This window comes from Camelina sativa, chromosome 19, assembly GCF_000633955.1.
Source record: "Camelina sativa cultivar DH55 chromosome 19, Cs, whole genome shotgun sequence".
Classification (NCBI taxonomy): Eukaryota; Viridiplantae; Streptophyta; class Magnoliopsida; order Brassicales; family Brassicaceae; genus Camelina; species Camelina sativa.
In genome coordinates this window covers 3,439,118-3,452,097 of record NC_025703.1, presented here as the reverse complement: position 1 = coordinate 3,452,097, position 12,980 = coordinate 3,439,118, and the positions used below count along the sequence as shown (strand labels likewise).

The 12,980-nt window shown below is 36.6% G+C and overlaps 3 protein-coding genes across 3 annotated transcripts; all 3 read right to left on the bottom strand.

Moving 5' to 3' along the window:
- LOC104764523 (phosphatidylinositol 4-phosphate 5-kinase 6) lies at positions 2,874 to 6,514 on the bottom strand. The gene is made up of 9 exons (XM_010488071.1): positions 5,675 to 6,514; positions 4,844 to 5,591; positions 4,582 to 4,749; positions 4,340 to 4,505; positions 4,142 to 4,258; positions 3,858 to 4,051; positions 3,620 to 3,753; positions 3,466 to 3,535; positions 2,874 to 3,361 (listed from the first exon to the last, which is right to left on the bottom strand). The coding sequence occupies exons 1-9, from the start codon at positions 5,943 to 5,945 to the stop codon at positions 3,070 to 3,072; spliced, it is 2,160 nt and encodes a 719-aa protein (XP_010486373.1). The 5' UTR covers positions 5,946 to 6,514; the 3' UTR covers positions 2,874 to 3,069.
- LOC104764522 (rhomboid-like protein 19) lies at positions 7,008 to 9,572 on the bottom strand. The gene is made up of 8 exons (XM_010488070.1): positions 9,461 to 9,572; positions 9,194 to 9,318; positions 8,832 to 8,892; positions 8,580 to 8,746; positions 8,243 to 8,348; positions 7,922 to 8,124; positions 7,694 to 7,831; positions 7,008 to 7,339 (listed from the first exon to the last, which is right to left on the bottom strand). The coding sequence occupies exons 1-8, from the start codon at positions 9,470 to 9,472 to the stop codon at positions 7,237 to 7,239; spliced, it is 915 nt and encodes a 304-aa protein (XP_010486372.1). The 5' UTR covers positions 9,473 to 9,572; the 3' UTR covers positions 7,008 to 7,236.
- LOC104764521 (probable ADP-ribosylation factor GTPase-activating protein AGD11) lies at positions 10,299 to 12,868 on the bottom strand. The gene is made up of 10 exons (XM_010488067.2): positions 12,528 to 12,868; positions 12,262 to 12,439; positions 12,084 to 12,167; positions 11,903 to 11,987; positions 11,748 to 11,823; positions 11,484 to 11,647; positions 11,201 to 11,405; positions 11,003 to 11,119; positions 10,830 to 10,925; positions 10,299 to 10,736 (listed from the first exon to the last, which is right to left on the bottom strand). The coding sequence occupies exons 2-10, from the start codon at positions 12,302 to 12,304 to the stop codon at positions 10,455 to 10,457; spliced, it is 1,152 nt and encodes a 383-aa protein (XP_010486369.1). The 5' UTR covers positions 12,305 to 12,439; positions 12,528 to 12,868; the 3' UTR covers positions 10,299 to 10,454.

The following is a 12,980-nucleotide window of genomic DNA, read 5'->3' as shown; positions in this document are numbered from 1 at the left end:
TTTTTTTTTTTTTTTTTTTTGAAGTCATGGCGTTACGCCTGTACCACGTACTCGTCTTAAAGCATTACTTTACATCCTCATAGAATTGAGTTCACCATTTTGTTGGTTGGATCGGTTTAGCAGTTGGACTAAAGATATCGAGGTTCCTAAAAGTCTTGGTTTGTTCTTCAATTTCCCGGATTTCTAGACCTCTGTTTACTTAGCAATTAGATCGTGTTGTAGGTCTAGTATGTTTGTTACAGTGTGTATATTGTTAGCAAACGTCTTATTTTATTTATACTGCGTAAAAATAAATAAGTGGATTTAATTGTTAACCTAATGGTTTGACATAAACCAGGACGAATTACACCAGTCTAACCCGTAACAATACACTTATGGTATATGTTTGGTAAAAATCCCCTTAAAATTTCTTATGTGATGGGAAAAGACTGGCTAACAATTTGAAAATTTTGGTCATATCCCAACATACATGGGTAAGAGAAAAAAAAAACATCTAAAGAGCTTTATTAAACAATTAATCTGAAAACGGAAGAGTTAATCTCGGCCTAGATGAAGAAGTAAGTATTGACTTTGGCTTTGAATTAGGTTATCTGCAAATAACTGAAATATAAGTCTCAAGTAAAAGCAGTTTTGTTGGTTAAAGCTTTAACTTCAACTTTTGTTAGATATGTCTTCAACCCAACCTTTAACATTTTCAAACTTATTATAATGATTTTCTTCGTCTTAGATAACTCGAAAGCCCAAAATTTACGGTCAATTGAAAAGAAATACTTTGAACTGTTTCTCTTCAATAGTGTTGCACGTACTGTGGTCAGATTAGTACTAATGTTTTTTTGTTAAGAAACCAAATTCCCGTATATGTCTTTTTCCGTATTATTGCGGTGGAAAATATTAATATTGTCCGAGCACCAAAATGGATTCAGTTCCGACTTTCAAACTATACAATTATATTGCAAAAAAAAAAAAAAAAAATTAGGAGAAACCATCAAAATCTGTGACACGGTCCTGTTTTGATGACCATAATTGTACATTATTTACGTTGAGCCGCGAAAAAATATGTTAGAATGTTTTAGAAAAAGAAAGCAACAATGCATGCATGTTATAATTATATTGGTGCATGTGATATAGTGTGAATCAACATATAGTGAAAGTAGGCGGAGCTAACAGAAAAGGACACAAGATGGATAATTGGTAAATGATGTCAAAGGTTAAGTTAGAGAAGGTTTAGATTGTTGCATCATTGCATGGAATGGGATCTTGCGTGTAACTTTGTTTTTTTACTCTTTGTTGCGTTAGGTAATAATATATCTATATATTCCTCCACATTTCGGATAAAGGGTTGGGTAATAGCGGGTATGGGTCAGTATGGGAAAGGTAATTCGAGTTTCTAAATCTGTTATCGGACAAGATGGGTTGAGTTGTTGAGGTATCGGGTGATAAGAATCGTTATGTTAATTACTAAAATCACTATCCAAATTTTAACTAATTTTGGTTGATTTAATTTTAAGTTACAAATCTAAAATAGTTTTAGATGATTTTTTCAAAATTTTAATTACGCAAACATGCATGCGTGATTCATGCATGTATGCTAGATTTCTCCAATTCATATATACGGTTTTATTTATTTATTCCAATTTATACATTTTCTACTTGATGTAATGTATAATCATAAAATAATTTCATTGACCCTTATCGGATTATTTTTTTGGTTGATTCGAATTAATCTGGTATATACGGATAGGTTTAGATTATGCAAACCGAAATGGATTAAAAGCCAATGAATTTGAATCCTAATAGGAATTATAGCCAATGGACACAAACCTAATGGAAACCTGGCAGTTATAAAATGATATTTTGGGAAGATCCTTCCTAGCTACAACAGGAGCAATCATAGGCATGGGAGAAGGCATGAATGTCAATTGAATCAGGCGATATAAACACTTTTTAAAAAGTCTCGTGTAGCCAAAAGCATATGCAGGAGCCCTACTGCCCTAGACACATGTCCCCAACTACCATTTTCTAAACATGACTGACTGTTCCCAATTAAATTTGCATCTACTTTTTAGCAGTATCTTTCAGAGAAAACCCGAACAAACTCATTTAGCCTAGGTTTTTTAGACATCTCTTTCACACAAAAAGTTCTGCATATTCTACATATTATATGAGATTTATGATGAGTATCCCCATTCAAGGCAACGTTACGCAAAAATACACATATATTGGCCTTGGTTTTTCATTAAACTGAAGATGGTTATATATTTATCCAATAGACTAAAACAATATAGCTCACTACTCACTAGAACATTATCATTATTATCCGCTATAGATTACAGCCCTCTTATTATACTCTCTGTTTCTTAAGATGCTGTCTCATGTCTCCTTACTACTGATATAAGCCAAATCTACGACGTCAGAAAAAAAAAAAAAAAAAAAGGATAATACACAATCCAAAAAAATTAGAAATTAATAAAAGTATTCAAGCTATATGTAAATCAAGAAAAGAAAGCTAACTCTTCTTCTTTTTTTTTGCTAAAGAATGCTTAATGCTATGTGAACTTATTTTAAAATTTATTAGCATTGACTTTGAGCTTGGCTTGTAGAGGAGCACCAGAAAACCTCACATCTGTACTAATACCCAATCCACCTACAAGTCAACTTGTTCCAACGTATTTAAAAATCAATTTGGAAATAAAATAAAACGAAAACTAGTAACATGTTCTGCTGTATAATGGTTAATTAATTCTAAAAGAGTCAAAATATAAAATTTGGACCAAAGTAAAGAATAAGATATACACAAGTCACCCATCTGCTGTACACATACTTTCTTTCACGTTTGAAGAAACGCAGTACAAAAGAATAACAACAACCAAAAAATGGTCAGAGAGTATTGAACTTTTTTAGTTACAAAAGAATCGATTTTTTATTTTTTTCTCTACTTAGAAGAATTGGTTGAATAACATAATAAATTTACAAATATATCTATAGAGAAAGTAAACAAAAAATTCTAACAAAAAAGAATAACCTCAAACTTTGTTGGGCCTTGGCGTGCAAGTTAAATGATTGGTTCTCTCAAGTGTCTTCTTCAACGAAGACCCTGAAGATGAAATCCCTGAAACGTCGTGCGTATTGCTTTGGATCAACCGCTGAGATCGATGTCGGATCATACTGCATTGATTTGTAGGCATGTTCAAGCTTCTTGCTTATGTCGTAGTCTTGTAGAATGTCTATTACACCAAAGTAGAGAATCACATCATAAAATTCACCAGTTGGTTCCCCAACAAGCTGATTCTCACAGTCACTTCTTCTCACTGTTCTTTCAACTCTTGCTGGCATGTTTATACCCAATTTTATTGATGCTAGCCTGGAAAAAAATATCATTAAAGAAGAACCACACTTTGTGTTATAAAACCCTTTTTTCTTTTTACGGTTTTTGCGATATAAACATTGAATTTTTTGGTTCTTTACTTGCTGGCATCAAGAAGAAACCGGTCCATTTCTGCTCGGGAGAGACGAGTGTTTCCACCATCAGAGGTTCCTGCTTAAAGATGATGAAGTTGCTTCAATCAAGCTTTAAGATAGACTTTTCGAAAATTGAGTTAAAGATTTGACAAGATTTTACCGGTTGGGGTTCGAGCACCGGAAGTAGGAGTGGCAGAGTCTTTAAATGCAGCTTCTCGAAAGTGAAGACCAACCAAGAGACTATAATCCATGATTCTCTCTTGTTCAAGGAATTCACAGTCTCTATCCACTTGCCTGGTAAAAAACAAACACTCAGAATTTGGGTTTACTAATGAAAGAAGTGAAAAGAGATATAAGTAATGAATCAGTGATGCAGCTAGATTGCAACAATCAGTTACCTGCAGAATTCTTGGAACCAGTTCTTTTGCAATCGGAATGCAAAATTTAAATCAAGATCTTTAAGCGTCGTGTTTGGATCGATTTCAGACTCTGGTTTAGTAGTAAGACGGCCATGAGAGGATCCTTTGAGGTCAAACCGCCTATGGATGGAGTGACCAGTACAGAATAGATTACCCATTATCACAAATCGAACCTGCAGGCAAAAGTATACTCTCATCAGTACATCCAAATTGAAGATGCTAACAACAACAATGCAGACATGAATACAAAAAAGGGTATGGACCTTTTTCTGTGCAGTGCCAGTCAATTTCACGCAATGAAGACCGAAGAACTTAGTAACTAAAGTGTTTTCACATGCCCTAACATGATTGTAGTAAGCCGGGAGCATCCTTATAAGAACCTGTCAAGGAAAAAAAAACAAAGACATGAGTGAATCTTACTTAATAATTAGAATGATGCGGTTTAAAAATTCAGCTCTTACTTTGGTTTCTGCCTTCTTCATGGTCTTGATCATGTAGCGGTCATCGTTGGTCAAGTAGAAAAAGCTTCCACTTTTCCCTGGAGATGATAGCTCCCTAAGTGCATCATTCCCACAAATAGATAACATATAATCTGCTGCGTCCACACTAAATAGTTTCCGCAGAGTCCTACACGAAACACAAGATTTTCATCTGTTTTCTTAATACCACAAGAGAGGAAATCAAAAGTAAGAAAGATTCAAACCTGAAAACAACAGGACAGTAATCCTTCCATTTGAACTCACAAGACTGGTGTGGAGGAGTGTATTTTGATCCTTCAGATGGGAACTTCGTCCAAAGTTTTTCCTTTGGATCAAACGCGGAAGCCTTCAAATCAAGAGAAGTAGCTGGTGCTGGTCTTCCAACAGAATGTCTTCCCAACAAAAACAACACTCAAACATCAAACAAAGCAAAACGAACAAATAAACAAAGCGAAAAAAACACAAATAGATAGTTTCGGTTTTTACCTAATTCCGAGCTGCAAGTTAAGCATGAGTTCATAATTCTTGTGACCTTTGGAGATAGTTTGTCCTTGTTTCTTAGCAGGCTGTATTCTCAAAGGCCCTAATGATGATCTATTACTCTCTGCATTATCATCTAACTGAAGATAGCCAGAACCATTATTCCTCAACTCCATTTCACCATTACTTACTCTTCCATCAACGGATCTCCTCCTGGGCCTCTCACTGTTCTTGGTCCTGTTCCCACTACTACTCTGCTCCGAAGAACCGTACCAAACAGGCATCTTCTGAGACGGCAAAACCGGGATCCTCTGACAAGTAGAAACCACACATTCACTCAAATCAGCATAGAACACTTGTTGTGGCTGCCAATCAAAATTCCCTGAAGACGTGGAAGGGTAATAAGTGCCGTTCTGTTCTTTAGGATCTTTGCTCCAAACACCGACGTAGAAACTCCCATCCGACCATCTGAAAGTTCCATTGCCTTTAGGAGCACCGTCTTCCCAAGAACCATCGTAACGGTTCCCGTTGCTCCAAATCATGGTACCGTTACCATTCATCAACCCATTCTTCCATTGTCCAATGTAATGATTCTCGTTCTTCCATTGATACCTACCGTGTCCATCTTGTAAACCTCTCCTCCATTCTCCGTCGTAGCAATCACCGTTGACGTAACTTTTCGTTCCTTGCCCATGTCTCAGATTCATAACCCATGATCCTCTATACAAGTCTCCAGAAGAATCGATATAAGTACCTGCCAAAACAAGAATAAAAATCAAAACTTTGAGATGAAACAACGATTTGAGGATTTGTTTTTGTTATGATATGTATACATACCTTTGCCGTCCATGTAACCGTTTTTGAAATCGCCTTCGTAGGTGGCACCACTAGGCCAACTGAAACGACCTTTGCCCATGGTTTTGCCTCGGCACCAATCTCCGACATACATACAACCATCGGTCCAAAGGTATTTGCCATGGCCGTGAGGGAGATTATCACGCCATTGTCCGGTGTAGAAATCTCCGCTTGGTAAAGCTTTCTCGGCGTGGTAAGACTCACCAGTCGGTCTGCTGTAATCGTCGGCGTCATCTGCGTGTGCTACCGACATTTCTATGTTCTCCTGCTTCTTCTTCTTCCTACGAAATTTCACTTTTTTATTTAAAAAATCTATTTTTTTTTCTTTCTTTCTTTTCTTTCTTCACATTGTCTTGTTGTTGGATTCTACTACGTTTCTCTCATTCGTTCCTCCATAGCTTAGATCGCCGAGCCGCATTTGGATTTTTGTGGGTCTTTCAGAAATTATTGGATTTCAATGGTGGAAAATGTAGTATAGCCAAGGACGACGAGAACGTAGATAGATAGAGAGGGAGAGAGAGAGAGAGAGAGGTAAAGGAGATGTCTTTTTTTGGGAATGGCGTGGGGAAACGAAGAGCAACAGAAAGAAGAGAAAGAGGAAATTGAAAACGAGGGAAAAAAGAAAAAAAAGGAAAGATTGAGAAATGTTGTTGGTGGTGTGTGATGGATGAATCTCTCTCGATAGAGGAATTGTAAGAGTTTGGTAATGGCCATTGTTATTGGAGCTCCGCGTTTGATTCCTAAAGCGACTACCAAACCAGACATCTGGAGGGACTCTCGCATAGATGCGACGTGGTTACCTTGTCAATTTGCTTACGTCATTTCCTTTTTCCTTTCTTCCTTTTTTCTTTTTCCATTAAAATAAATAATAATGAGAACGAACTTCCCCACGGAAACCAAATTAGTCAAATTACACATACATACGATACGGTTATAGTTTCTTTTTTGTTTAAAATTATCCTAGTCAATGGAGTCCCCCCCTTCTTTTATGCTCCATCTGACTCATCTCTTGTATACTTTAAATTTCTTTTGTTGATTGATGATTTCTGTGATTCCCCCCCCNCCCCCCCTAATAATAATAAAAATCATACTTTTCAATCATTCAGATAAACAACACAAATTGACAGCTATAAACTAGGTTTAATATGTTTATAGTTTAAGTTGATGGACAAGACAAGTGATTTTAGAGTGGGTAATTCATTTTCAAAAACGAGTTTGTGCTTTGCTTTTCACCCAACAAACAAACTTTTTGTGTGCCTTAGTCCTAAAAGAGTGATCGATTGCGACTGTTTGAAAAGAAAAAAAAGTTTGGAGAGAAGTTAAACATGTATAAATTTCTATTATCTCGTCGTCCAAGGAAATCATTTCTAACTGGTTTGTCCAAGGAAATGTACTACTTTCCGAGCTGTCTTAACAATTTACGGAGAAGCTGATCTTTTTTTCTGTATAATGACCCAACCTCATAAAGAAAGATAAAAAGATGTCCACCTGAAACAAGCAAGAACCCCACACGACTTCTTCAAAAAGCTTATTACAATCTCCACTTATACGCTATCCAATGCATCACTCGGTAATTCATCTTTGTTCCTTGCAGGAACCATTCTTTCTGTTGCTAGTCTCTCCTCTAAAGCTCTTGCCCCTCTTTCTCTGCAATTACATCTTTTGTGTTATGGCAAGTTTTTTTTGCCTTCTCTAGAACCGGGATATACAAGTTTTCTCAGGATTTGGTTCGATACAAACTACTCATAAGTCTAAGTCCTACATACTGATAAAATCACTTTTTCTTAGAATGGAGTCATTAAAATCATTCGTTATCTCGGTTTGCATCACGTAGATCCTAGAGGATGTCAAGTCAAAAAAGGGTGCATACTCATAATTGAAGACATGAATTGCACTAACCCCCCCATAGAGCTGGGGATTCAGTAAGATCGTTGCATCTAAAGTCTAAACTGCCATTGAACTAGAACAGGAAAGAGGGGAAAAGAAAAGGAAACAATTTACCTCCTTCTGGATGCTTCTGCAGAATCGGAACCTGGCAATGGTGCACCGCTGGTAGCATAATCATGGTCTTCACTGGTGACATTTGATCGTCCACAAAGCATCCGGTGAAAGATTGAGGCTATAGGGTCAATTATGGGCCTGCATTTCATTTGGAAACACAATATTACCAACAATTGATTTGTCGGCAAACTCGAAAGTGCAGTAAAAAATGTAGAAATATTATTTTACCTGAGTAATTCAGGAAAGAAAGAGGAGAATGCAAAGTCATCACTTGGATCACCTCTGAGCTTTGTTTCTGGTCTCCTCTGTAGGTATCTAAGGTATAACCAGCCCATATATGTACCAAATATCAAAGTGGGAAGGTATGCTGCTGAATCTAGTGTAAAGAAGCTTGAGGCTATTGACAAAATTAGCATAATTGAGGGCAACCACTGCACAAAAAAAACCAGAGGTAAGAATAGGAAGTGAGAACTTCTTCAACCAGCCGAAGTTAAAAGTAAGAAAATGTCAATAGTATTATTCATTCCTTATTAGAAAGTAAGAGATTACCTTTGCTTTTATCTTTAACAGCAATACCTCCTGGTCAGGTATTATCTGCTTTATCCCGACAAGAAGGCCTGCCAAGACACCATGAAAACCTGCAAAGGGCATATATCTAGCAAGGAGAAAACAGAGAATACATTGTTATACTGAGGAAAAATATGAACTATATAACTAAGAATAGAGTATTCATCATACACAGTGGTAAAGATAGAACTTAGCCGAGCAGGGAAGCAAACGAGTTATAATTTACAGCGTGGAGGATTTCAGACTCTAGTTTCATAACGGAGAACGAAATAAACAAACAGACACTTAGTGAGTATGTATAGGGTGGTGGAGTACTTACAGGTAGATTTCCAGCCTCGTTATGTAGTATAAGGCAATGGCTGTAACGAAAACACAGAGATACGTAAGGAAGTTCACCACAAAGATGAACTTAAGGAACTCCTTGGATCCCCAGACGGGCTCCAGGAACTTTCCCATAAAGAGGAGAGAAACGGTGCTGAAGACAACCTGCGACATTGCAAAACAGTCACTCATGTATTCAAGAACTATTAGATGCGAAAACTGGATTTGGATAGGAACATGTTGAACATACCCCATATACTGATAGTTCAAAATAGCCGCTCGTAATCAGATTCCAGGCAAAAGGAATAGTCCTATAATGAACAAGAGTTAGAAGTCATTCTAATCACTGAAATTCACAATGTACAAGGAGCATCACATTGTTCTCACACTAGAATTTAAATAATAATCAGGTAAATAGAACCATGCGAGCATCAAATTCGCATCCTAAGTAATATACTTACTAACTGATTTTAACATATATAAAACCCTAATTTCTTCAAAATAGTGAATCAGCAATTAGATTCGCGCGGAGTAGAACAAAATGCATTCAGTAGCAAAATTGTAACCCTAGAATTTGACATAAGATTGAGAAGGAGAGAAACACGGAAGTACCTCGCCGGAATGAGAGCAAGGTAAGGGATGGTAGCAGGAATGAACTGAACAACGAGGTGTCCCACAACAAGTACCAGAGCAAGTCCTTTGCAGAGCTTAGTGAAATTGGTTAACATACTCGTTCCCTGATACACAATGTAAGACGAAGAAGAAGAAGAAGAAGAAATCGTAAGATCAGAGACAACGGTTTCCAAAAAAAATCGAAAAACAAAGAAAACGCGAAAAGATCTCAGGGCCGATTTCGTAGATCTACTATAATAACCGTACGGGAGAACTCATGTCGCCGGACTTGAGCGAGAGAGAGTGTGAACAACAAATCTGACGATAGATCTCACCGATGCAGCTCAAACCGGAGATTAATTCTCCCACAATTGGTAATCTATATACTTATATATGTAATTAATTAATTATATCTACATTATTCAGTGTTCAAGAAAGCGGTCTAGGCGGCCGTCTAGGCGCCGTCTAGGCGCCGTCTAGGCGCTAGGCGCTCAGCAGACGTCTAGATGACCGCCTAACCCGCTTAAAATTACATACATTTTATTTTAATATTTATTTTTGATTTTTAAATTACATATAATTAAATTATTATGTTTTATATCTATATACGTAATTATAAATATTTATATGTTGTTAATATAACTTAAATAAATGTATTTTTCTTACCATTTGTTTATAATTTATATTTTTTTCATTTTTATAACATATATTTTAATATAATTATATATATATAATGTTTTATGTTGTAAACGTCTAAACCGCCTAAAAACCGTCTAGGCCCCGACTAAGCGTTCTAGGCGCTAGGCGTTAGGTCACCGCCCAGATTCCGCCTAGCGCTTTCTTGAACACTGACATTATTATATGTTTGTTACTTTGTTTTGTTCACACTTTACAACAATAACAAAATTAATAAATTAAAAAAAAAAAAACAATTATTTTTTTTCTTTTTAACATCAGAGAATGACATCTTCTTATATCATATACACACTCACAAAACAAAACAATTTTACTATGAACATTTAGCTTGTAACACCAAACATATATGATTTAATGTGTTACCGTTGAAAATCTTGATTTGCTTTTCATACTAATGTAGAAACTAGGATTAGTTCTGAAGAATGATCAATCAAATTATGGTTTTTTTTACATAGGTTTTGAGGTGGATCAAGAAGAAAAGTATTAGCATCTCTTCACTACAAATTCAAACAAAACAAACAAAAAAAAAAGTGAGGGAAGAAAGGAGGAAAAGTATTTATATATATCATTGAGTGAGAGGAAGACATTCAAGCTGGATCTCAAGTACACCTCTCTCCACATTTTGAAGCCTAAGTGAAATGTCTTGTCTCACTTTCCCTTCTTCAAGTGAGATTATCCCGTCACTCACCAATGTGTTCTCTTTGCTTGCCACCCAACTTCCCAGCTGCATCGGTTCCTCTATGCTCGATGACTCGTAAGCTTTTGCTGCACTCACCAATGGTTGTATGTCTATCTCTGCCTCTCCCATGAAATCATCTGTCGAGAATGTATCCTTGTCGTACACTAGCTGCAAATTTTACATATCAAGCAAGATTTTGGTATAGCCTCTGTTCAGTCGAGTTTGTTAACGGCTAAAATGTTATGATATTATTGTTCTTACCACTTTGAGAGGAGGCATGGGCTCAGGTATCGAAAGCATTAGCGTCTCATTCCATACGGGATTCAAGTTGTTCTTTATCACCCGTGTTTTTACCGACTAAAACAAAACAAACATGAGAGAGGTTAAGTTTAAATCATACAAGTTGTCTAGTAGAGATTTGGCAGAGAACTCACTTGTTGGCCAAGAGCAAGGATGACGTAAGGATCGCTGGTCATCACGTCTCGAACCGCAAGATTGGTTCCTTTTACCACATTAACCTTAATTAATCCCACAAACTCAATCATACCTGCCTGTTAAACATCCACAAAATTAACGTTAGCAAACAGTTATTAGCCAAACATGTAACGTTATGTATGTTTAGTGGTTGTTACCATGGAATTGCTCTTCTTTGGTCCTTTGTGATCAGATTCTCTTCTTCCCCAGCTATTCCTAAATGCATGACCAATACGGTTTTTTGTAGAACGGTGGTTTGCTGAACATAAAGACGGTGGTGAAGTAGCTATTCTGCTAGGCTGTTGATAAGGGCACAAAGCACCATCCTTTGGATCCATAAACTGGTGCATCTCATATTTTTTTCTGCAGAATTATAGATGTTAACGACATGATGATCATACATACATAACATTATAAGAAATCGTAAGTAAAAAATGTAACCTGATGAAATCATTGCGTTCCTCATTAGTAGAATCTGGTTTGGGTTTCTTTGACTGATCGATGTTGCAAGCTTCGAATCTCTGGTTCACTGTGGTGTTTCCACCATACCCTACAAGCATGTCAACTTGATCATCTGTCCAGTCGTCTAGTTTTACTGACAGAACCTGCGATGATGAATCGGTCAATCAAAGTTATCGATTTAAAGGCTATAAACACAGAAGCAGAGAAAAAAAAAAATCAAGATTGGTTATGAAAAGAAAGTACCTTAGATATATGAACTCCAAGACTTCTGTGTACACCAGAACACTTAATGCAGATAAATACACCGAGACTCAACGACCTAAACCAGATGAAATGAATCAATCCAATCCATCAAAAGGGATGTACAAAACCACACACAACTAATTAATCAAACTTACACCCATTTTGGTTCAGGAGAGCCACAGTCAGCACAATATTTATTTCCAGGTTGCTTCAGCAACTTCTCTAACCGATCTCGGGGATCTGACAAATGAAAAACCAAACAGGAGATGAGATAGTCACCAACTAACACTTAACATATATCTTAAGAAAGTTCCATCTCCAAAAAAAATGAATCACCAGAAGAAGATGTTTGCAAATCCATTTGAGGAGTCCATCTGGGTGTCTCTGAACATAAAAGTTCATATAAGCAAGCATGCGACCCTATAAACACACACAAAAGCCAAAAAATATTGAAGCCTTTTTACACGTTTGAAAAGTTGGGAGGCATAATGAAAGGATTGTGTTGGAAATTTACCTGAAACTTCAACAGGTTCGACATTTTCTTGGCCGAGAGACATTTCGAACCAGAGCCGAGACAATAATGAAGAACACAGGAATGCTCAAAAAAGCCGTGGCCATTCAAACAACATTATTCCCAAGAATCAAGACAACATCCCCAAAGGAGCCATTGGATTTTTTAAAACAAGGAGAATCTGAATCCATCACCAGAAAACAAAACATAAACTTAATTTGCACCAAACAAAGCAAAAGTTTTTCAAAGATTCGTTCTTTGAGAAATACCTTAAACAAAGGGGCTAATATGAAATTACAAACCCATCAAAGCCTCGTTCCAATTTCAATTTCAATGTCTTGGAAGAACCTAAAAACTCTAAAAGATCAGTTGATTCTTTTATTTTTTGGGGGAAGAGGGAGAAAAAGTAAGGTTGGGTGTAACGACCACGGAGGCCTATAAACGATGAAACATAAAAACAGAATTACGGAAGGATTTTGGAAGAAAATTGTCTGAAAAGTTGCATCATCATCCTGCAGACAAAGGAGATTGAGAAGCCTATGATTAGTTGTGTTTTTTGTTTTTTTTTATTTGTCGGCCAGAGAGAGAGATTGAAACCAAAAAAAAAAAGAAGAGGATTTTCGATTTTGTGATTTTCAATTTTGTGCAAATATTGTAGTTGACACGTCATTATAACAAATTATCACAACATTTTTCCTTTTTCCCTTACCAAACAACCTTAT